General features: G+C 41.7%; 3 protein-coding genes and 1 long non-coding RNA gene across 5 annotated transcripts in view; 1 reads left to right on the forward strand and 3 right to left on the reverse strand.

Annotated features, from left to right (window-relative positions):
• Positions 1–4,439, reverse strand: part of LOC148642057 (uncharacterized) — a 133,456-nt gene extending 129,017 nt beyond the window's left edge. The window contains exon 1 of the mRNA XM_088617556.1: positions 3,917–4,439. Coding sequence (XP_088473682.1) covers positions 3,917–4,005 — 89 coding nt within the window. The 5' untranslated portion in view covers positions 4,006–4,439. The remainder of the gene's footprint in view (positions 1–3,916) is intronic.
• A 3,067-nt stretch (positions 4,440–7,506) lies between these two features.
• On the reverse strand, positions 7,507–10,266 carry LOC148642058 (uncharacterized). The gene is made up of 2 exons (XR_015929679.1): positions 10,062–10,266; positions 7,507–8,447 (listed from the first exon to the last, which is right to left on the reverse strand). It is a non-coding gene; the product is annotated as an uncharacterized LOC148642058 (long non-coding RNA).
• Positions 10,267–11,888: 1,622 nt separating this feature from the next.
• Positions 11,889–17,952, forward strand: akr7a3 (aldo-keto reductase family 7, member A3 (aflatoxin aldehyde reductase)). The gene is made up of 7 exons (XM_088616898.1): positions 11,889–12,227; positions 13,221–13,408; positions 14,155–14,259; positions 14,661–14,757; positions 15,356–15,455; positions 15,693–15,822; positions 16,303–17,952. Exons 1-7 carry the CDS (start codon positions 11,948–11,950, stop codon positions 16,462–16,464), a joined length of 1,062 nt encoding a protein of 353 aa, XP_088473024.1. The 5' UTR covers positions 11,889–11,947; the 3' UTR covers positions 16,465–17,952.
• mrto4 (MRT4 homolog, ribosome maturation factor) lies at positions 17,113–21,696 on the reverse strand. Of its 2 annotated transcripts, none has more exons than XM_088616899.1 (8): positions 21,549–21,696; positions 20,998–21,056; positions 20,608–20,711; positions 20,387–20,468; positions 19,829–19,896; positions 18,979–19,130; positions 18,578–18,654; positions 17,113–17,671 (listed from the first exon to the last, which is right to left on the reverse strand). In XM_088616899.1, the coding sequence occupies exons 1-8, from the start codon at positions 21,574–21,576 to the stop codon at positions 17,507–17,509; spliced, it is 735 nt and encodes a 244-aa protein (XP_088473025.1). In that variant the 5' UTR covers positions 21,577–21,696; the 3' UTR covers positions 17,113–17,506. The 2 variants fall into 2 exon arrangements, with proteins under 2 accessions (XP_088473025.1, XP_088473026.1); XM_088616900.1 differs by lacking the exon at positions 21,549–21,696 and adding an exon at positions 21,360–21,473.
• Between the last annotated feature and the right edge of the window lie 86 nt (positions 21,697–21,782).

The raw sequence follows: 21,782 nt of genomic DNA on the forward strand, positions 1-21,782 counted from the left end.
ATATAAGCATCTCTTAGGTGATAGTAACACAGTTCCTACTGTACAACCTACTGTTCAGAAAAACACATTTCACATTCCCAAGCCATTTAGAATCAAGACAAATCTTTTCTCATTAGTTTTATGTATGCACAGTCTAAAAATGTCTTAAATAGACAATGCAAAACATAGACCTGCATTCACTGTTGTGCTTATGATAAAGCTGTTATTTTTTCCCTAAATGTAAACACAATAGAAACCACTCTTCACCACTTTATAAAATAGAGCACAATGCTTTTGCTGTATTGTTGTCTATAAAGAATGCCTTTTACAGGTAAGTGCTTATTACCAACCATCTGTTTTTACATGTGTTACAGTCCTCAGAAACTTACATTAGGCCACAATCACTCCTATAATTATCCCCTAAGATGAGAGAAGAACCACTGAATTGATTACAGAATGCACAGACATGACAGATTTAAAATCTGGATATTAAATGTTGAGTTGTCACCTGTAATACAGATGGAAGACTGTGGGAAAGGTGAAGTTCCCATTGCAGAACAAAACGTATATTCTGTTGAGTACACTTATAGGAGTAGATTCACTGGCCCTGATCAGCAATAGTCCAAAACATGCTTATCTAAATTAACATTATCTCTTCCAATAGGAGTGATAATAAGGCTATATGAAGCCAACAGTGTTCCATTCAAAACAGACTTACGTCTTATATGTAACAGACATTCCCATCTAACAAGCTTCAAATTAAATAATTATCATTTTGAGCCAATAGTTATCTTTTTTATTAACAAAATAAGCCAGGATTTGTTCTGGCAGTGTACCAAAAGCTTTGAATTCCCAAGGCTAGTTGACAAGTATTAAAAACTAAAGACCAGCACTTACGAAGGCAGTAGCACATGACTAATGTCAGAGTTTATTACAGCATACTATAATGTTCTGGTCAGCTGCCATGCTGACTGATATTCCCAGAGGTGCAAGAACTACATCTGAAAATGAAATTACTGAATGGTTTTCCAGTACACCTGCAAGCATGCAAAAACAATTTCAAATATCACTCCAGGATGACAAATATATACATTGATAAAGACAAGGACTTTGCTGCCTTTTACTATTACTACTAGGACTATTACTAATTAGATAAGAATAAGAAGCTGGACAGATCAATAGGAAATAGAGTTTGCAATCTGATCTTTAAAATAACAAAGGGATGCTGATATGGCTCCACTTTATAGCCCCACTAGTATCAATTACTTAACCATATGGGTTCTATTAAAAGAGGCAGTTATCAGGGGAAGAGCTAGCCCCCTCCTTTGAGAAACATTATTAGCTTTTAAACATCTCTGAGACCATATACAGAGACTCAGGACTGTTTTGGAAGGATGGCTTTTATTAGTTGTAAAAAACAAAATATTTATTCTTCAGGTTAATTTGCAGGCAGGGCAAGAAAAAAGGTGCCTCCATAGACTTATCCTGACAGATCACAATTGCTCTTGAAATTGCACTTAATTCTTGAAGAAAGGGTTTTAATTTATTAAAAAAAGATCAAAAAGCCAGTCTGCACAGATTTACAACCATAGCAGTGGGATAAAATAAACCAACATCCCATTGTTTTTTAAATTACCAAAGATTTCAGTGCAAAGAGCTTCTGAAAAAAAATCCTGAGAAAAATAATACACTAATAATTTGCTTTTTAAAAACGTTTGTCTTTCACTCTTATGCAAAGCTGTAACCCTGAGCTCAATGTGGTTCCTGTCGCTTGTCCTGCACAAGGTACTCCTATCCTGCTCTGCAACTGCTGTGCCACTGTCTTAGACACAGTTGCAATGTATTTATGTTACACGCGCCAACAATTTACTCAGAGCTTCCACTATTGTGAACTATTATAAAAGCTTTGAGTGCTATTAATACGGTTTGGTTTGTTTGAGGAGAATCCAAAGTTTATATTTAGCTATTTTGAATTCACATTGAGCACAGCAGCTCAAGTTAAAGTAGTGGCCGCTATGAAGTGTTGCAGTAGTTAACTACACACTGTCAGGTGTTCCTCGTCATTCAGAAATGTCGCCCTCTGCATAACAGGGCTTTTTTTTTTACTTAAATGAGTTAGTTTAAAAAAAAAAACTAGAATTTCTTTAGAAGACCGAGACAGAACTGTGCTTCAACATAATGAAGAACATTCAGTAAAACGCTGTAAAAAAAAGACATTTAAATGTCCAAGACATCGTTGTATAGCTTTGTTAACGGAGCACAGCACACCCTATATCCAACTCAAAGCAAGTTGCATCACCTGATCAGGGGGATACAGATTTCTATAGGGATACTGAATTGGATACGACGCCGGGAACGTTTCGATGGAGCGTCTTTTAGTTTTCCCTAAGCCTTGATATAGCATCATTTTTTCCAGTCTTGCATTTATTATTTGCAAAAATCAATCAAGCATCATTTATAACTGTAAAAAGAGGCGTGCTTATGGGTGCTGTATTTTCCAAACTAGTTGTCAGGACAATTAAAGAGCACTGCAAAAAGTACATAGGTAAAAACTGCAGCAAACCGAAGGACGGCTCCTGGGAAAGCGTTAGTTTTGGTGCTGATACAAAACCAGCGGGTTGTGCCATTTAGGTATCACTTTGGTTTCAAAGAATGTCTTCGCGGTAAGCTGCGTCACGCACAGATAGCCGGACAGATTTAATATTAATTTGCCTCTCGAGTTCTACTCTGCATCAAGCCGAGCCGGTGAATTTACCAGTTTGTTATCTTCCTCGTTTCATACGAACGCATTTAAAACATCCATCCCATTGCGGAGAGACCCATGACTGAAACGTGTGAGATAAGCCACAGCTGTTCTTATTTATAGCTTTATTTACTAAGGTAACTAAATTAAAGTGAAACTGTTTCCCTACCGTCCTTTTGATTATCAAGAGTGCCTTAATTACGCATAACAAGCCTCATAAGTGTTGAACAATCGTAAAGGACGCGTAACGAAAATGAGTCACGCTCTGTTTCTCCAGATTACAAAGCTCTTTTACAAGTACACTTTAATATGCTATCCGTAACCCTATTAAACCCATACAATCCAATTTCATTGCAAACCTAGTTGCGGCGGTATACAAATTACCTTGTCTTTAGAACCTGCGCAAATTGCTCAAATTCTATTTAAAAGCGCAAAATACGTCAGACGAGAAACGTGATACAGTATTATTAGAATCCCACTATAAATAAAAAAGTGGTTTTCTCTCGATGGAGAAAGTTTATTTGCGCAGTACAGTTTAAACCACTGATGCGTTTTTCCCCACTGTAGTGTTATTTGCGTTTGACGTGAAATGATCCGCTCAGATCTTTCACTCCAATCCATGTTACATTTACTGCGCCAGAGACAGTCTGAAGATCTGAACCTGCCCTTCTTAAATTTCCGATGTCTGCGAGCTTCTGAAAAGGAACAGATTGCAGCCCAGGACAGCCCAATTACAAAGTCACAATAAAAGAAACGTGATCGTATTTCATTGACGTTAACAGCGTGCAGGAGGGTTTTTAAGTGAAAAGCATTTGTAAAGTTATGAAATTAAACAGAATTCTGACATCTCATCACTTGTAATCTTGTTACCAAATCCAGATTGTGATTTTATGTTTGAATACACAATTTAAAGTGATTAAAACAATCAAGAATAAGTAGGCATATATTGGATAAAAATGCACGCATCAAACTACAAAATACGTTAAAGTGTAATACAGTGACATACTGTACAGTACGTAACTTCAGTCCAGCAGCCTTAATAATGTTCTAAAAGTGATGGTAAAGGCAAAATCTTGAAAGTCTGGGGGAGGGCAGTCCACATGTCTTAAATTAAGATCAATTTTGCGCTCTTTAAAAAGCGCACCCATAAACTTTTTGGAGTGTACAGTAGGTGATAAAACGCTTATTACTCACATGTAAGGCTGAAGGTTACTTCCATAGTGTGATGCTGCATAAATTCCGTTTATAACGAACAGGAAGAAAGCACAGAGCTTCAGCTCCATTATTTTAAAGAATAAACACAAAGTGATCGTCGTGAATAAATTCAAGCATTGAGGAACTGAAACTAAGACAATAATTTCGCAAATAAAGTTCCGGCTTCCTTCCCTACGGAATTAAGTAGGGGGGGGGGCGTTTATCCAAGCATTGTATTCCGTTTCATGGAATAATTGCCAAGTTAAAAAAAAACACTAAAAGAAATTTTAAGCAAAAATATCAAAAGAGAGTGCAATATAACCTCAACTATTAAACGGGAGTGTTTGACTCCCTCACAGTTTCTGAGAAGAAACACTCCTGAGATTTATGATGCCACGGTTTGACAGCTGTTTCTCAAAGAAATCCTGCGTTTTCTGCCGGTCCCGGTTCCTGTGCTACAGTATCTGCAGCACCTACACCAGCTAATCCAGCGAGCTGCGCGTAAGAGCTCCGATTGTCAATGAAGAGGCTCGAGGAGACCAGACCCCTCCTCGTGCGATCTCCGTTTGGGAGGAGATGTCGCCAGGTTAGAAACGCCCATTTCAGGTTGGAAATTGAATTCGTCAAATTCATATTCAAGACGTTTTCACTTGCCGGGCTGAAGTAAATGCGATATCCTCCAGATTACTTACCCACACCGAATGACACATCATTATAGTACAGTATATGAAACGGTACAAAGGTACATTTTATGTTGACTTTAATGTCGTTTATATTGGATGATGAGTGTCGACTAGTATCAAAAATCCAAACACACCCGTTAGAATTTCCGTGCGTCCACTGAAAAAGAAATATGAATCTAGGAACATAGGAAAAGTGTGTTGTGATGCTGTGTATACTGGCAACTTAATTAAGAGGAAATATATATTTTCTGGAACTCTTTTCTAATGTCCAAAGTAAACACCTGCAAAAATAATTATAACCAGACGGAAGGTCAGTTTGGAGAATATCAGATGTCTTGTAGCTCCGAAAGAATAATGAAGAACAACTGACGAACACCAAGGCGGCTCATGATGAAATAAAACTACCACACACATTCTTCTCTCAGTAAACGGAGTGTTGTAACATGCTGACAACAGGAGTTAATCAAACACAGGACCTGCCTTTTCTGGTTGATTTAAGAGGTTTTCCCAGCATGCAAACATGCAACAAACATGTTTTCTTCATTACTTTATTTTACTCAGTCAGTTGATAGTAAACTCTCCTTTCCATTGATGACCAGGAGACGCATTCACACAGTTTGCGCACTACGGGGCATTCACTGAAACCATCTGACTGAAGAAGTTCACCCAGGCGTCCATGTAACGTATTTAGGGGACCAAACAACTTACTCAAGGGTTCATGTAGCTGACTTAAGGGACCAATTAACTTACGCATGGGACTGAGTAATTTACTCAAGGGGCCGATGTAGCTAACTCAACGGACAAAGTAACTTACTCAAGGGTCCAACAGAGCGTCCCACCCGACTGCAGACCACAGGTTTCCTCACTCTGGACCTCTGTCCAAGCTACGTCTCCACGCTGTTGGCTTAAAACAGGTACCCCTGAGGCATCTTCCTGTGCTGATGTCTACTTACCAGAAATACAACTCTCTGCTTAGGCTTTGGTGCCAACAGCTCGTCCTATATAAATAACCTAACAGCGTTACACACCGGATCACGTTTATTTCACTCAGAAAGACCCTGCTATCTACTGGTACTCTATCAGGTCATATACAGTGGGTTTTTAGATCCCCGCTGGTACAGATTTTTTAATAGCCTGACCTAAACCTGGTTGTGTGGAGAGGTCATCAGCCCTTTTAAAAGGACTTCTTATCAAAGTTTCCTCAAAGGCAACTCTGTGTTTTCCTTAACGAAAACCCTGATGCTTTTCCAACCCAAGAATCGAATTATTGAAAAATAGTATTTTATTTGTAACACTCACACTTGGCGCTGAGAACACAACTATGTCGCAACAAACGCTTGTAATCTCTTGAACAGGTAAACGAGCTAGACACGTATACATTCACGTATCTTATCCATGAAAGTACACCAGTTATTTCTTTAAAGAATACAAAAGACAAAAAAAAACCACTATAACAAAGGATGCATTTCAAGATCAACTTAAAAATGTATGCAGAGATTTACGTTTTTAACTCATTCAAAGCGCACGCAAGTTCAAAACTAGTATTATGATAGCGGCTTTGGGAACTAGACCCGCAAGGAAAGAAATTCCTCTTTTCACCAGAGCGTGAACTCCGGTCTTGCTCTCTCGGCACAATTTTCTCCCTCGTTTTGCGTTTCGACGCGCCGATCCAAGAGCCTGTAGCCTGGGGGTTTGGCAGATTAACGTCTCCTCTTGTTCCTCGAGTCAGAAAGTCAGTTTTGCCTAGTTTCTATTATTACAGCTTGCTTCGGCTACTGCCTATAAATAAATACTCGGAAAACTGGAATTAATTCCATGGTTGCGCTCCACTCTGTCAAAGGCTAATCGGGGGCTTGGTGACTTTTAATATGGATGGATTTCATGTTTCTTAAAATTAAGCATGACGCGCCGTGCGTGTCAGATTATTTTTGAGCAAAAGGTACAATATAGTAAAAGAACGACGAACAATACAGGGCATGCGTGGAGTCGGAGTCGTTAATAAACCTGACACTCGACAGGCGAGCAGGCCTTCTGCGGAGAGGTAACCCAGATTAACCGCAGTCTTCTGACATCTGACCCCCTCATAAAAGAGAAACGTACCTTAGGGAACACTTTACTCCTATGAAAGTTGAATACCCCCCTCAGTTTTACATTTGTAAAAGATTAAGGTACTTTCCATTAAGTGGGTGTAATTTTAGACGAAGACAAGAGGGGTTGAGTAATCTCTGAATATCGCTAATTTATTAGTCTTTACATACGCCTAGTATATACTGTAAGAGCTATCATCCACGTTTTTCAGAAACATTCTTGTTCTATGCGAAACTGGTTTTCAGTCAAATATATTATTCGATGTATTCTTTAAAAACGAACATGCATACCCATAAAAATATAAAAATTCGATTTTTTTCATGCCTGTATGAATAAAATGTGTTAAATAGTTTTCCTGTAAGACGGCAGCATGTACTGTAAATATACGTAGATCCGTGGTGATATTGTAGGTCGCTTGTACGCGGTTTTACATTGTATTGCATCATTTTATCAGAGCAAAATACAACGCGTTCTTTTTGCAGGTCAGTGATATTTTTCTCTATTAATTCCATTGCAACTTGTTAAAAATGCATTCGCGTGTCTAAATTCATCTGTTCTCCCGGGGCTCAACGAACGTGTTTTCTTCAGGGCGCAGGGCTGACCAACAGCTCTCTAAAGGGGAAAAAAAACAGGCTTGCGGGGAGAGCAGTGTGCATAAGGGAATCATCTGCAGAACCCCTATATCCTGGTAGAAAAGGAAAAGAATGCTAATACTTGGCAAGGGACCCCCAAGACTGCAGCTGGGTCAGAGGAAGATCACCTTGAACCTCAACATTTGGAAAAGCCGATCAGATAAAGAGAATGCGTCCTTAGGCCAGGTAATAATAATAATAAACTTTATTTTATATAGTGCCCTTAAAGGTGGCTTCTCAAAGCGCTTATCACGTAGTCAGAGGAGAGGACACCCTTAGATTTCAACACTTACTCTCTCAATACACAATACAGAGTAAGGACAAAATAGCAAATCAGACCTTTCAAAAGTGGCTGAAAGAATAGTGGAAGTTCCTTATGTTGAATTAAAGAGCAACAAAAAGGTGCAGGGGTTGAATTTGTGGTCAGTGAGGAGGCTGGAGGTTGAAGAATGTGGGTGGGGTGGTCTATGTCCGGACCTGGTGCTCCAGAGGTGCGCGCAGGTCAGAGCTGTGATCTGATTGATGCTGTGGCTGGGGGTCAGGGGCTCAGGGGCTCAGGGTCTGGGCCACGCTGCTTCTCCTGAAACACTGCTCTCTGTGTCCAGCCTTCCATATGGCCAACTTGTGATGCCACCATTACACACACACACACAGGTCAGAGGTCACCCAGGTTCAGATTTCCCTGCATGGCGGTACAAATAATAATCGGAAGTGTGCACATTCTGCTGCAGTCAGACAGCGTGCATGGCTTTATGGCGGTCAGACATTTCTGAAGCTTGTGTTCTCCCTTAGCTGCGACACAGACAGGAGAAAGAGCATTAACATATGAAAAGCTAGAATGCAGGCCAGCAATCCCGAGTGTCATTCTTTATAGCAGAACGCAATTGACTGCAATAAAGCGAAACTCTTGCAAAGACCTGGTTCACATCAAATGTCAACACACCTTCCAACAGCAAGTTGTAAACCCACTTCTTGATGGCAGGTTTCCACAGAACAGGAGCAAGAGTCTCCTGACAAACATATCCTCACCCAGTACCAACTTTAGTTTCCCAACTGGCGGACTGATCACAGTTCTGCCTCCTCCTGTTCTTTGTTCCCTTTGGTCTTCTGCTATGCAAGCCAACCCGTCTGCCAAGACAATAAATAAAAGCAACACCAATCACCACAGAGCTGCTGCCGTAACTCACTATGGGGCTCCCAGAGGTTGTATTGCAGAGCTGAACACAGCCACTTTGAAACCAAATTCAATTTTGCAAAAGACTGACTGCAAGGTCCACCTTGTATTGTCCTCAGAAAGGACAGAAAAGCAGAGAAAACAGCAGAAAAGAAGAACATTTTCACCACAAGAACTACATTTTAAACTGTGTCAGCAATTTCTGTGTCGCACTGAACTCCCCAACACGTTCAGACCTTTCTGGGACTCTGATGTGATGTAGATCATGTTCGCGTAACCACAAATTGATTTTATTCTTTCTGGTCTCTTATAAAAGAATCAGGAGAGAGTGAAAACCTAATCTACCGAAAACCTGAAGACTGCCGAGTGTCTTGAGTACTGGTGTTAGTTAGACAGGAGGATCTGAATGTTAATGAGACAAACGTTACAAGAGAGAAGTCAGTGTGCAACAGTCAGACTGGTAAAGCAAACAAAGCGTACTGCTGCACACAGAAAGAAAGTACAGCAGGAAAAAAAAGCAGAAGTCCTGCTAACAACTGTTTCCAAGCACTACAACATTTAGATAGTAGACTGTGTTTTGACTCTTGATGTTGCTCCTTTGGACATGACAGATGGATTTGGTTAAGTACTCACAAACCTAAGAACTCTACGTGAGACTTTCTGTTTCCCACTCAGCTTATGGACAAGACTCAATCCTGACCAGCAGTCAGCGGCACAGCCCTCTCCTGATTTAATCGTCACACAATCTGGATCACTAGCAGCTGGGATTCCCTGTGATACTGGACTCTATCACTATACTCCCTGAAGACCACATTCATAAAACCATTTCTTAAACCAGATTTGCATGCTTCAGCCACTCTATGTGAAAGAGATTTATAAATAATATTAGTGAAAATATGTATTTTATTATTAACTTCATGATAAGTGTGTGTCTGGTTAATAAGTGCTACCATACTAGGCAGCACTCTAGATCTCTGTGTGTTCACAAGCTGCCCTTTGTGAAATGCAGTCTTTATAACACACAGGAGGGCAGATGCCCCAGTATTTGGTACCAGACTCCCAGTCAGGCATTTCCTCTGCCTCTGCCTCTTCACAATTATTTACTGCCATTGCGGGAGCAAACTACCAACATCTGAGAGTCAGAAATCTTAATTGCCCAACAAGGGGACTAATTATCGAGTAGACACGTTTTTTCAGCTTTTTCTTTGTTGTCTCATTTGCAGAAGGAACTGCTGTTCCATCTGGTCTAAAAAAAATGGGACACAAATTGGGAACTTGGCAATATTCAGAGTCTGTAAATTAACGCTAAATTACAATGAAAAATTTCTACTACAGTATAACATCATAAGGAATTGAAAAAAATAGACAACCTTAAAGGTTCAAAGTAATCATTCAGTCACTCCTATTACTTTAAGAACCTACAATGCGTTTCCTTTCACAAGGAGGTATTTTGGGACTCAAGGACTCCTTTATTTCTCAGCCACAGCTGTGCTCCCACTCGGGTGCCACAAAGCTCCAACCCACACAGAAGTCCCTTCCTCGCACAGCTCAGTCTGAGGACCTCTGACCTTTGACCCCGGCAGGGTGACAGCAGCGTTTTCCGTGACACTGCAGCTCCCACGCAGTGTCCTGCTGCAGGGGAACCCCTTCCACATGCTCTGTGGCTGTCAGTCCACCGCAAGCATGTGCCCGTCCTCTCCTCTGACCCTTCCAATAACTGCAAATGTGCAAACACACAGAGGTCAGCGCCACAGTGCTCACATGCCCCTCATTCCGCTGCGATTGTTTATTAGGAGGTAAACCACTGCATTTGCCTTAACCTCCAATGAAAAATACTCCTATTAAAAACTCGGCTTCGAACACTTTTGAACCAGAGCTAAAATAAACAATTGCCACTAGCTGTTATATATATTCAGCCTTTCTACATATGTACAGAGATAAAAAGGAAAAGAAAGTGTGCTTTGTTGTGCATTTTCATCCATTTATTTTCCAACTCCTGTTTCCCCAATGCTGGGCCGTAGGGGAGCCGTAGTCTATCGCGGCAAGCAATGGGTGTAAGGCACAGTACACACCAGTCCATCGCAGGGCAAACGCGCACACTCTCAAACCAGGGACATTTTTTGCAAAAGCCAGTTAACCTGCCAGCAGGTCTTTGGACTGTGGGAGGCACCCCACTTGAACAGGGGGAGCACATAATAAACTCAAGCGATCCCAGGTCCGGAACTGAACTCGGGGCCCCAGCGCCAACCTTTGCTGCCGCATTTTCATTCAAATCCTTGGAAATTCAGAAACTTTCACTTAATCAAACCATGCCAATCCCAATTTCAAATATGGTCCTGGCTTTAGATGCGAGGGGCGACATTTTGCTCAATGTGTTTTTTTTTTATTATTCTCATATGAGTTTGTGGGGGTTGTCGGCATGCGTTTCTTAATAATTGCCAATAAATGAAACGGGCAGATGCGGTCATTTTTTCACAGAAGTTGTCTTCCACTGCCATCGGGTGGTTAAACGGAGAAGTGCACTGAACTCTCCAGTTCCGCAAAACACTAATAAAAGAGAAGACTACTAAATTGTCAAGGCCAGAAAAAAAATATAGAATAGAATAACACTCTACAGGCAGTACTTGTGCAAGGAACATGGTAAGAGTATCGGCAATCACACTTTGTAAATTCTGTTTTGCACCAACACGAAAAGGAAAAGTAATGTTGGAAACATTTCAGTGGTCTTTATTAAGTCACCTTTGTTCTATATTTGAGAGACATAGCGATGCACAGTCAAGTGAAGGCGTTTATTTTCGCCTGAACAAGGGTTTTATGTATTATGGCAGCATACACTGTTGCAAAACTATCTTGTTATCAAATGTATTTATCGGTCTTTGCTATTACGCTTTTCTTTCTTAATGTCCTAATGTTTACCCTTTACTTCAATTTTCAAAGGAATATTAGGAAACTACCTTAATTACACAGAAACTAAAACAGTGATAAGTAAACTTTTTTGTGTGTGTTTGGGGTTATCAGGTTAATTAATACTAATAATAATAATAATTGCTTACACTTCTATAGCGCTTTTCTGGGCACTCCACTCAAAGCGCTTTACAGGTAATGGGGACTCCCCTCCACCACCACCAATGTGCAGCAATTTTGCCAGATTAATTCAATTTGTGTGCAATCGGACTGTGGGATAAGATTAAATTGTAACTAAAAATCAAATGCTGAAAAAAGTAGACCGATCAGTTTTAAAGTCAATCAATTGCCAGAAAGCAGAAAAGCTTGTGGAAGAAAGTGAAGTTTGTCCTGTCCGCCCACAATTTAACCCAATGCGATGGAAGACGGAGGGGGGAGGACTTATCTTTTCGTCCAAGTGCGGGTATGTTATTTACACACGATCCCTAACTGAACCTGCCTCGTCACTTGTCCTTCACCCTATGCTGCTCAGCTGACAAGAAGTTTTATTATGGTGGTGTCTGCTGGACTAGGCCCGTGCGTACTTCGTCGGCTCAGGCAATTACCTCTCCAGTTGCAGCGTAACATGTCCTCCTCCGGTTCGACACGGCCCAAACTCCCAGTCTCCGTGCTGGGAACCATGGCGTTCGGGGGGCGCGCAGACGCGGAGACGAGCGCCGCTATGGTGTGCGCTTTCTTGGAGCGCGGTCACAATGAAGTGGACACGGCGTTCATGTACACAGATGGACAGTCAGAGACAGTCATTGGAGGCATGGGGCTGCCCCAAACAGGTACTCTACCCTGCGTGCAGACCACTCTGTAAGACACTGGAGAAGGCTGTTTTTATGGAACGATTCAAGTGACACTTGTGATTGTGATTACGACTCACTGCATGTCCGCAAAGCATATTCATGCTTTCCGCTGCAAACAAAAGTAGTTTACAAATTGTAGCAATCAGTATTTATTCATAATAATATCTACAAAAAATATGTAAATGAAAATGCAGATCATTAACAAAACACAAAAACTGGGCATGCTAACGAACCTGAAAGCTTAGCTCTTCCAGTCCATAGATCATGAATGGGTGACACATTTTCTCTAGCTAATACATAATGTTACTGTGGTTCTTGGCCCCGTTTGTTTTTGATTTATCACTTGAAGTACTTCAATCGCCTGCAGACTACTGAATTTGTGATTCACTCTGCGGTGTGTGTCGTGACTACCTCCAGTTTTCTTATTGTCCACTCATCTTTCCATGTCTGATCTCAAGTTCAAGCTGTAGACGCAAAGAAAAGATGCGGTTTTGTGTCCGTCTCAGAAAGCCTTTGTAAATCCCGATCCCGATATCTCTACACATGCAGTAAAATCCAGAGAAAGGTTCAAGAGGTTTTTCCACTTCAGCATGCTGAAGTGCGCTCCCTGGCAGAAGGTTGTGTCTTTGTGTAGTAGTAGTTACAGTCTGTTCTGAGGTCTAGCCGAAACCATTAAAGGCACGAGTCTGACTCGCCCTCTAGACCTGAACTTTGGTGCCGAACAGACTAGGTCTAGAGGCAGGACGAGGGGGCCGCTGTGATGAGCACCTTTCTGAGAGGTCGCATCTTATACAGAGGGAAAAATAATGCAAAGCGGAAAAGCCGTGTTTCGAGCGCGGGCTTGGGAATCTCGGCGATGCCGCGCAGCTTCCACGATGTGAGCTTTCCCTTCAGTTTTAGAAAAAGCCGGGTGGGTGGGTCGGTGGGGGGGTGAAGACTGTGTGAAGCAGGCTTGCTCTGTGTCCCCGGCAGTGAAAATGGCCACCAAGGCCAACCCCTGGGACGGGAAGACGCTGAGGCCGGAGAGCGTGCGCTCGCAGCTGGAGACCTCCCTGAAGAGGCTGCGGACGGAGCGCGTCGACATCTTCTACCTGCACGCGCCAGACCACCAGACTCCCCTCGGGGAGACCCTGAGAGCCTGCCAGGAGCTCCACAAAGAGGTAGACTGAGAGAGAGGGAGTTTATTCCTGCCCCCGGGGGGCAATTTGTTCTGCAGTGTGGTGCAGTGGCTCGGTGGCTAAGGATCTGTGGCTGTGGCTGTGGCTGGAAGGTTGCCGGTTCATATCCCGCGGCTGGCAGAGGAATCCTAGTCCATTGGGCCCCTGAGCAAGGCCCTCAACCCCAGCTGCTCCAGGGGTGCTGTATAAATGGCTGACCCTGCGCTCTGACCCCAAGCTTCTCTCCCTGTCCGTCTCATGGAGAGCAAGGTGGGGTATGTGAAAAGACAAATTCCCAATAAAAGTGATCTGATCTAATCTAAAGAAAAACACACAAGTAAACAAGACACATACTGTATATGCAGAAGAGAATCATCTGTTGAGCGAGGTTGCGGTCACAGGCCCACAGGTATGAATGAGAACCTAAGCCTGTTTGTTTTTAGAGTGGGAAATCTGTGTCCTGAGGGGAATAACTGGAATTCACTACACAAAGGTGTGAAGGATCCTCTAGGATGGCATACGCTTTGCACAAGACTTGTAAGTGATGGATGTGGGGTAGGGCCAAATGATCAGCACCAACTAGTCTGACAGTACTCCTCAATTTGTTCTTACCCCTGAGATTCAGATTCCCAATTCAGCAGATCGGTGCAAAAGACACCAGCATCGCGCGTGGGGCTCCAGGACAATTCTGCTTTTTGTTCTGATTGACGAGGTTTGTACTGATGTACGAATCTCTTTTTTTTTTTTAGGGGAAATTCAAGGAGCTTGGCTTATCAAACTACGCATCCTGGGAAGTCGCTGAAGTTTACTGCATTTGCAAACACAATAACTGGGTCCTGCCCACAGTGTACCAGGTGAGAGAGATGAACAAGGGGCCTCGTGTCTTTCAGATTGCTTGGAGCCAGAATCATCGACTTAACATAAAATTGCTTGGAAACAAAACCTGCCGTTTCTTAAATACATAGGTAGCCACAGTTGGCTCGTTGGCTGGGATGTTGGATTACTCGCTATTTGAAAAGTAAGGATCGCCTGTGATTGAACCTAGTGCTTGATGTGATCTTTACCGGAAGGAAAGTCAATGATTAAAAAATACTTTTCAAGATGCACAGCTTTTTTGACAGACCCAATGATGTGAGCACAAGGGCATGTCTAAACATGTGTCCTGTTGCTTGACAGATCGCACTACTAAGGCATCTGTACACCTTGATCGAATTGTATGCGTCTGGCCCTGTAAACCTCTCTCTGTGCCCTGCAGGGCATGTACAACGCCACCACTCGTCAGGTGGAGACAGAGCTGCTGCCCTGCCTGCGGTATTTTGGCATGAGGTTCTATGCCTACAATCCCCTGGCTGGTAAGCAGATACACCTCACTCACACACAGTGATGCCTTTAAACACTCTCTGGTCCTTGCAGTATCCTACTAGCACACAGTTTCCAGGAACTGGAAGATACAGGAAATGTAGAAACTCCTCTTTTGCAGTGTGACCAACTTACAGAGGATTCGGGATTTACGTAATACACATGTAAAGAAATCTGAAACAATGTAATGGAAAAAATAGAACTTTTGTCTTATTAGCTTATACACTTATCTAGTGTGCTGGAGGTTGAATTAAGGTTTTGCCTCCAACTCAGTCTGTCTAGGCTTACAGACTGGTAGGGCTTGTAGAAACAAAAGAGAATTTATTTGAGCTATTAAGCATATGTGGTTTCCTAAAGTAGCCTCACAGGTAGCTACACTGTATGTTTTGTCTGGTTTCAAACAAAAGCTCAAAGGAGCCAGATTTCCACCTGCGCTTCGAGTCCAGGGAGGACAATCTAGATGCCTCCTCCTCCACTCTACATTAGTCATGCTTGTAGGCGGGGCCCTGGGGTGAAATCAACCGAGAAAGGGGTCTTCTGTTCCTGCGGCGTACTTACTAAAGCCCTTCCTTCTTTTTACTTTTTCCACAGGAGGACTCCTCACTGGGAAATATAAATTTGAGGACAAGGATAGCTCCCAGCCCACAGGCAGGTTTTTTGGGAACAGCTGGGCTGAAGCCTACCGAGCAAGGTGTGTGCTGTACAAGTGCTCTTTTTATTCTATGCATGAAGAACCAGCTATTTTTAATATTTAATGTTTTACTGGGGAGAGATGAAAGCAGGTGGGGTTATTCATGGATCTATTCTTCTGTTTTGGGGTAATATACCTTTACACCGCTCTCTCCCTGAGTAACTGCCAGGGTCAGAAGCAACTGAAAGGCAAACTGTCAGATTAAGACTCAAGCATTGATTTACCTCTGTGAAACAGGTACTGGAAAGAGCACCATTTCCAGGCAATAGATGTTGTGCAGAAGGCACTTGATGTGGTCTATGGCTCCAACAAGCCCTCCATGACATCTGCTGCCCTCCGCTGGATATACCATCATTCCCAGCTGCAGGTAACCTCTATCTGCCCCTCTGACTTCATCCAGAAACACAATAGGATCGATATTTTCATAGCTGTTTATGCCAGTTACTAAAAGAGATTACATAGTCACGTATTGGAAGGAATTGTGTAGGTTAAAAAAAAACAATTATTTTTGCCATTTCATTGCAACAGGATACTTTTTCATCAGCAAGACAAATCTCTTTAAGAGCAGCTGACTGTTCAGAATGTGTTAAGTTCTGCGGATCTGTTATGCAGCTATTGCCACCCGTTGGCCTTGCAATGTGGCAGATAGCAAGGTTGATGTTTTCTTTTAACTAATTGGAACTGTGCAAGCAAGGAATGTTTACTGGAGAGAGGTGGAAGCAGGTGGTGTTCATTCATGGGTATATTATTCAGAGTAAAACTGGTATTTGCTTCATGAAGGTGTCCAGCTCATATGAGATAGAGGTGGGGTTAAGCAGTGTGACTGTGTGTGTGTGTTGATTCACAGGGAGAGAGGGGTGATGGCGTGATCATTGGTATGTCCACCATGGAGCAGCTGCAGGAGAATCTGGATGCCTCACAAGAGGGACCCCTGGACCCCGTCGTCGTGGAGGCCTTTAAAAAAGCCTGGGACCTGGTGGCACATGAGTGCCCCAACTACTTCCGCTAGGGAACCTAACCACACTGCTAAACCTCGGCTCCTGCTTCATTTAGGATGGAATTTCAATTCCTCGTGTGATGACCACAATGCCTACTCTGTTTGTTCCATCTGAGCTCTCTTATTGAAACCCTTTATGGAACTAGTAATGTGACATTTGTAATTGCTAAAAAGCTGGAGTTTTGAGTTATTTTTAACAGCTGACTTCACCTGAGCTGTTGTAGAACTGCAAGCAACACTTCTAAATCATAAAATTATTAATTCATTGATGTGCTTGAATAGCTTAGTGGTTGGTGGTTTAAAACCCACTGGTTTAGGAAGATAAAATCCAACTGCTGGGAAATAATTATTCAAGCATGAGTGTTAAAAATCAGTAAGATGATAAGAGAAATGTATTTAAAATACCAATTTAAAATACTTATTTTTCATCTAATAAGAGTTTGATCTTTTTCAATATACAATTACCATAAAGTGCCTTTTTTAAAATGCCCAAGACAGTTTTATGGAAACAGCTTTTTGACAACATCCATTGGAACATCTACCATGTGGTAAACAAAAGATGCATTTCATTTCACGTTGGGAAGATTTAATAACAGCATTTGAGATTTGACTGATCTGGGTGGCATTTAAACCAGACCTCGTTAGCAAAAAACCCAAATACTGGATAAAAAATGAAGTTATATTGTGATTCTACAAAAGCTGGACTTTACAAAACAAATATCAAACTGTATCCTATTATCTTGTACTTATTTTTACAAAGTATATGATATTTTAGATATACATTATTCTGCCCTACTCTCAGTGTACATCAAATTGTAGACTTTGTCTTTGTATTAACAATATTCTCCATGTACAATGCAAAGTTCTAGCCTGAGACACACTAACAACACAGAGTGTAGTTTCTCAGTATACCGCATGCAGTATGAGTCTGGATGCCTTAACTAAGCAATCCTTGGCACTGTGAAAGTATTTAAGAAAACACTCATTCTAGAAAGTCTTGGAGGGAAGAGGGCACAACACAAAAACAGCATTCTTGAAATCCCACTCTGCATGCTCAGTCTCTTTTGCTTTCATCATCTTCCTCATCTTCCTCCTCCTCCAAATCAGACCCATCCGCTTCCTCCTCTTCTTCACCCTGGTGTTCAAAGTCTCCAGTTTCTGAGTTCCACATGCACTTGATCGTCACCCTGAACTCAGCCAGCTTGATCCCGAGCAGTTTCTGAAAAAAGGGGGAGGCTCTGTAAGGGTTACACTTACACTACACTAGGCTTCTGCTCTTCCGGATTCACAAAGATGTGTAGGGTAGCAGCAGTCTGCTCCAGTGCCATTCACGCATGAAACTGACCAACCCCATTGTCGTAACCAAAAACACCCAACACGCTAGAGACCAACTTTTTAAAACTTCACTAATATGCGCATACTTGACTTGTAAAAGGGTTCAGTTTGAAAATCTAAAGCTGAAATGAAAGGAGAGAATACAACAGTGCATCATCTCAAAAACTAGGACTGGTTTCAGTTTATTTCTACTAAACAGCTGCTTTAACAGACCACTGCCTCTGCTCTGGCCCAGAGAAATACGCACAAAACCTGTGCTAGATGTCAGGCTTCAGTAGATCTTTCCATCATTCAATCATTCCGGTGACGTGAGCGAGTTTAACCTATGGGCTAAATTCTTGTGCCATTTGTGGGCCTGTGTAGCACTTTGAATGCATATCATAAGAGTGGTCCATTAGTCCTTCCCACCTGTGTTGTTTTTGCTCCTCTATGTCGTTCTAAACAAGCTGAACACTTTTGTTCACTATTTCTTGCAAATGATGCACACTGTGGCAGTGGCAAAGCAGTTAGCAGTCACCTTCTTGTGGGTTTCTTCCCACCTTCTTAAAGACTAGGTTAATTGGCATTTTGAAATTGCTATTGTGCAGATGAGCACCTCACCATGGTCCCTTCTTGCACCCTGTGCTTTTGGGATAGACTTTGAGTTGCCCTGACTTTTACTATAATGAGATCGATTAGAACTGGTGCATTTCCATTGCAATGGATTTTCTTCAATCATAAGCCTCAGCTGTGAAGGAATACAAAGATGAAGATAAGACACGAGAGCACGCTTGACACTGCATGAACTCACCAGAACAGTAGCCTGTTCAGGAGTCAGGGTATCTCCTTCTTTACACACATCGTAGTCTTTCAGAAGAGTCACTACTCCTGCAGAGAAGATACAAGGGACAATTAACACGCACACAAAGTGAACACATAGGCGTGAGTAGTGAATGCACAGTTTTGAAGATAAAATGACATAAACTGATGCCCTTGAGATCACTTAGTTCTTCGTTAAAACTGCAGCTTGACCCCCACAGCCTTCTCAGATGTACAGAGTATAAGAGATAATACAATGACATATGTTTCAGAATAATAACTAGAAAAAGTTCCTGACAGAGTGGACATAACATTAAAGAACTCAGGTTAGGGGAAAATGAAGCTTTTGCATGAAAAAAGCAGGAGCAGGCTGTTTAGTCAGACATTTCTTACCTTTCTTCAAAGCCGTGGGTAGACCCAGCTGTCTCAACTGTGGCTCCATGGAGTGAGAGAACTGATCCAAAGGTCCTTCATCTAGCGTGACTGCCATAGTTGCCTTGTTCCCTGCCCGTGCAAAATCTATTTCCTTAAAATGGCTAAAATACCTGTCACAGATAAGAAAGAAGTCTTAATTTATTTAAAGAAATGAGCCAGCATGTGGCTCCTCTAATGCGTTTGCTCTTTAACTTCATTATCTGACGAAGCATACTGCGACAGGAAGATTTGATTGCAGCCAGACAGGAAGAGAAGGCATTATCTGTACATAGATTACTTTGCTGTTAAATGTTTTTCAGAAGTGAAGACACTAGGGCTTCCAAGAAGCTCAACCAGTAGAGATACCCGCCCCAGACACACATTGAACTACATCGGCACATTGCTAGTCTGATTCTGGTTCATGTCACTAGCTGACTGTAACCAGGAGTCTTTAGATGGTGCCACACAAGCATCTGAGCACCCCCAGACTAGGGATGAGATTAGTCAGCCTGGGCTCCATGCCCTTTCTGGGAAAACATCAATGCCTGTGACCCACCTAGCACCCTCAGGTGTGCAGTGAAGGTGCTGAAAGACACTGCTGCTCCATTTTATAAAGGGACTGTGGATAATAATAATGTAATTTGTAATAAATCAAATGTGAATGGCTCTAACAGGTGGGCATGTAGGAAGATATGCCCACTTGTCAGTTTTGTCCTGAGTGGTACAGGAGCCACTATTAAATAATTTGGAATCCTACATTTGGTGAATAATGTAAAAATAATTGGCTGCTGCAATATTTAACTCCCCCTGACACACAAAAAATACTCACTCTTGCACTTCTTCCTTGGTTTTATTGGTGAACAGCAGGCCTACCTCGCCCCTCAAAAACTTGCTGACCTACAGGATATAAAGATCACTGAGACACTGAAGACTGAGATCTGCGACTGAAAGAGCCAGTAATAATTCAGAAACAATTCAGGCATCATTTCCCATTTCTCTACACTTGGCACTAATTTGGTGAGTGTAAATAAGAGTCTCTTAAACAACAGTCAAGTAATGAAAGCATTACATTTGCAGATCCATCACATTCACAGCATTCTACTGCCAAGCGGGTTCGTAGTGTGAACACTGGACTTTTAAATACAGATTTCTACAGAAAATCTACAGAATTGTGAGATTTCAGGTCCGAAGTCGTCCTTTTTAACATCATCTATCCTCAGAATGAAATCTACCCCTTTATGTTTTTCTTACTTCACAATATTCTGGAATTAAGCTGCCTTTCTAGTGTTATTCAATGTGTGAATTATAGGCTTTATTGCAGACTAATCTTTGTCTCCTACAGATGAAAATGAACAGAACAAGGCACTGACTGCCTGGTATGATGTACCTTGTGTAAATTATCCTTGTATTCATCTGCAGGCCCCTTTCCCAAAGCAATCATCATTACTTTGTTCTTGCCAAAGAAGAACCTGAAGAAGAAAAAAGGGAGAGAAAGATTTAAACCAAAAATATGGCAATGTAAGTGAGGAACAAGGGGACTAGAAATGCCAAGGCAAATGGGGTTCAAGGTTATGAGGGTGCTTTTATCAAGAAGACATTTTGTCCCACCTGCTGTGCTTCCACGCTGTCCTTATGTCTTTGAGTTTGCTGTTCCTCATATTGGCGACAGAGAAGATGAAGAGGTGGCTGTACATGTCCACACATTTCCGCAGCTAAGAGAACAGACATTAATTACAGCCGCAAACTATCCATCAGAAATCTTATGGTTGATAAGGTTCAGAGCCTATTGCATGGTGTGCGGGCAGAGATATCTATTAACCTAGCCAGCATGTCTTTCGGAAGGCAGGAATGAACAGGATCACCCAGCGTAAAGGCATGAGAGGAAACTCCAGACAGAAAGGGATTCACAATCTGTGAGCCAGCAGTACCAACAGCCATGTCACAATAACGCCAGTTAGCCATAATGTATTGAAAAGGGAACAGGAAAACGGAAATTACCTCTTCTATTAAGTTCTGCTTGGATTCCAGTCCCTTCTTTGTAGTTTTTGTTAAAGAGACTGTAAAGACACATACCATGGTAAGGACTCCTTCTAAACGACATCTGTTTTACATTAATACTTTTTAATATGATTTTTTTATGTTATTAAAAGCACAATCTGAAAATTACTGTATCCTGCATTTAAGAGAAGATAAGTCTGTAGATCTTCGTCAAAATATAAACCGCAACATCATAAACTCCAGTCAGAATGAGTACAGTTCTTGATGAAAATTTGGCAAAATACAAATTTTGGGAGGTTCACAGGCATTATCAATTAATTAGTGCATTTCAAATATTTCTTGTGTCTGAACTGATTACTAACCTCGGAAAAATAAAATATTTCTCAAGTTCTAACTGGAAACATAAACTACTTCACACTGAAGTGATCTCTTCTAGTTAAGCAATACACTCATTTTATCACCACGTTGATTTTTCTTCCCCAGATAACATGTCCTCAGATCATGTCTTCGCATTAAAAAAAATAAGGATAAAACTAAACATTTAAACTCACTTTTCTTGTCTCTCTTTGATTTCGGCATGATTCTCACGTTGCACCAACCACGCTACTCAAAGACCCCACACGCTCGCGATGCTTCCTCAAAGGCTGTCCACACACTGCCTGAAAATATAAGTCAACAAAATGAAATAGACATATAATTATGTTCATGCGATAAATAAATTAAATACATGTTCTGGAATTTTTATTTTATTTTTCAAATTCGTATTCTATCTGGCAATTTGGAGG

Source organism: Lepisosteus platostomus, chromosome 23, assembly GCF_059453375.1.
Source record: "Lepisosteus platostomus isolate fLepPlt1 chromosome 23, fLepPlt1.hap1, whole genome shotgun sequence".
Taxonomy (NCBI): domain Eukaryota; kingdom Metazoa; phylum Chordata; class Actinopteri; order Semionotiformes; family Lepisosteidae; genus Lepisosteus; species Lepisosteus platostomus.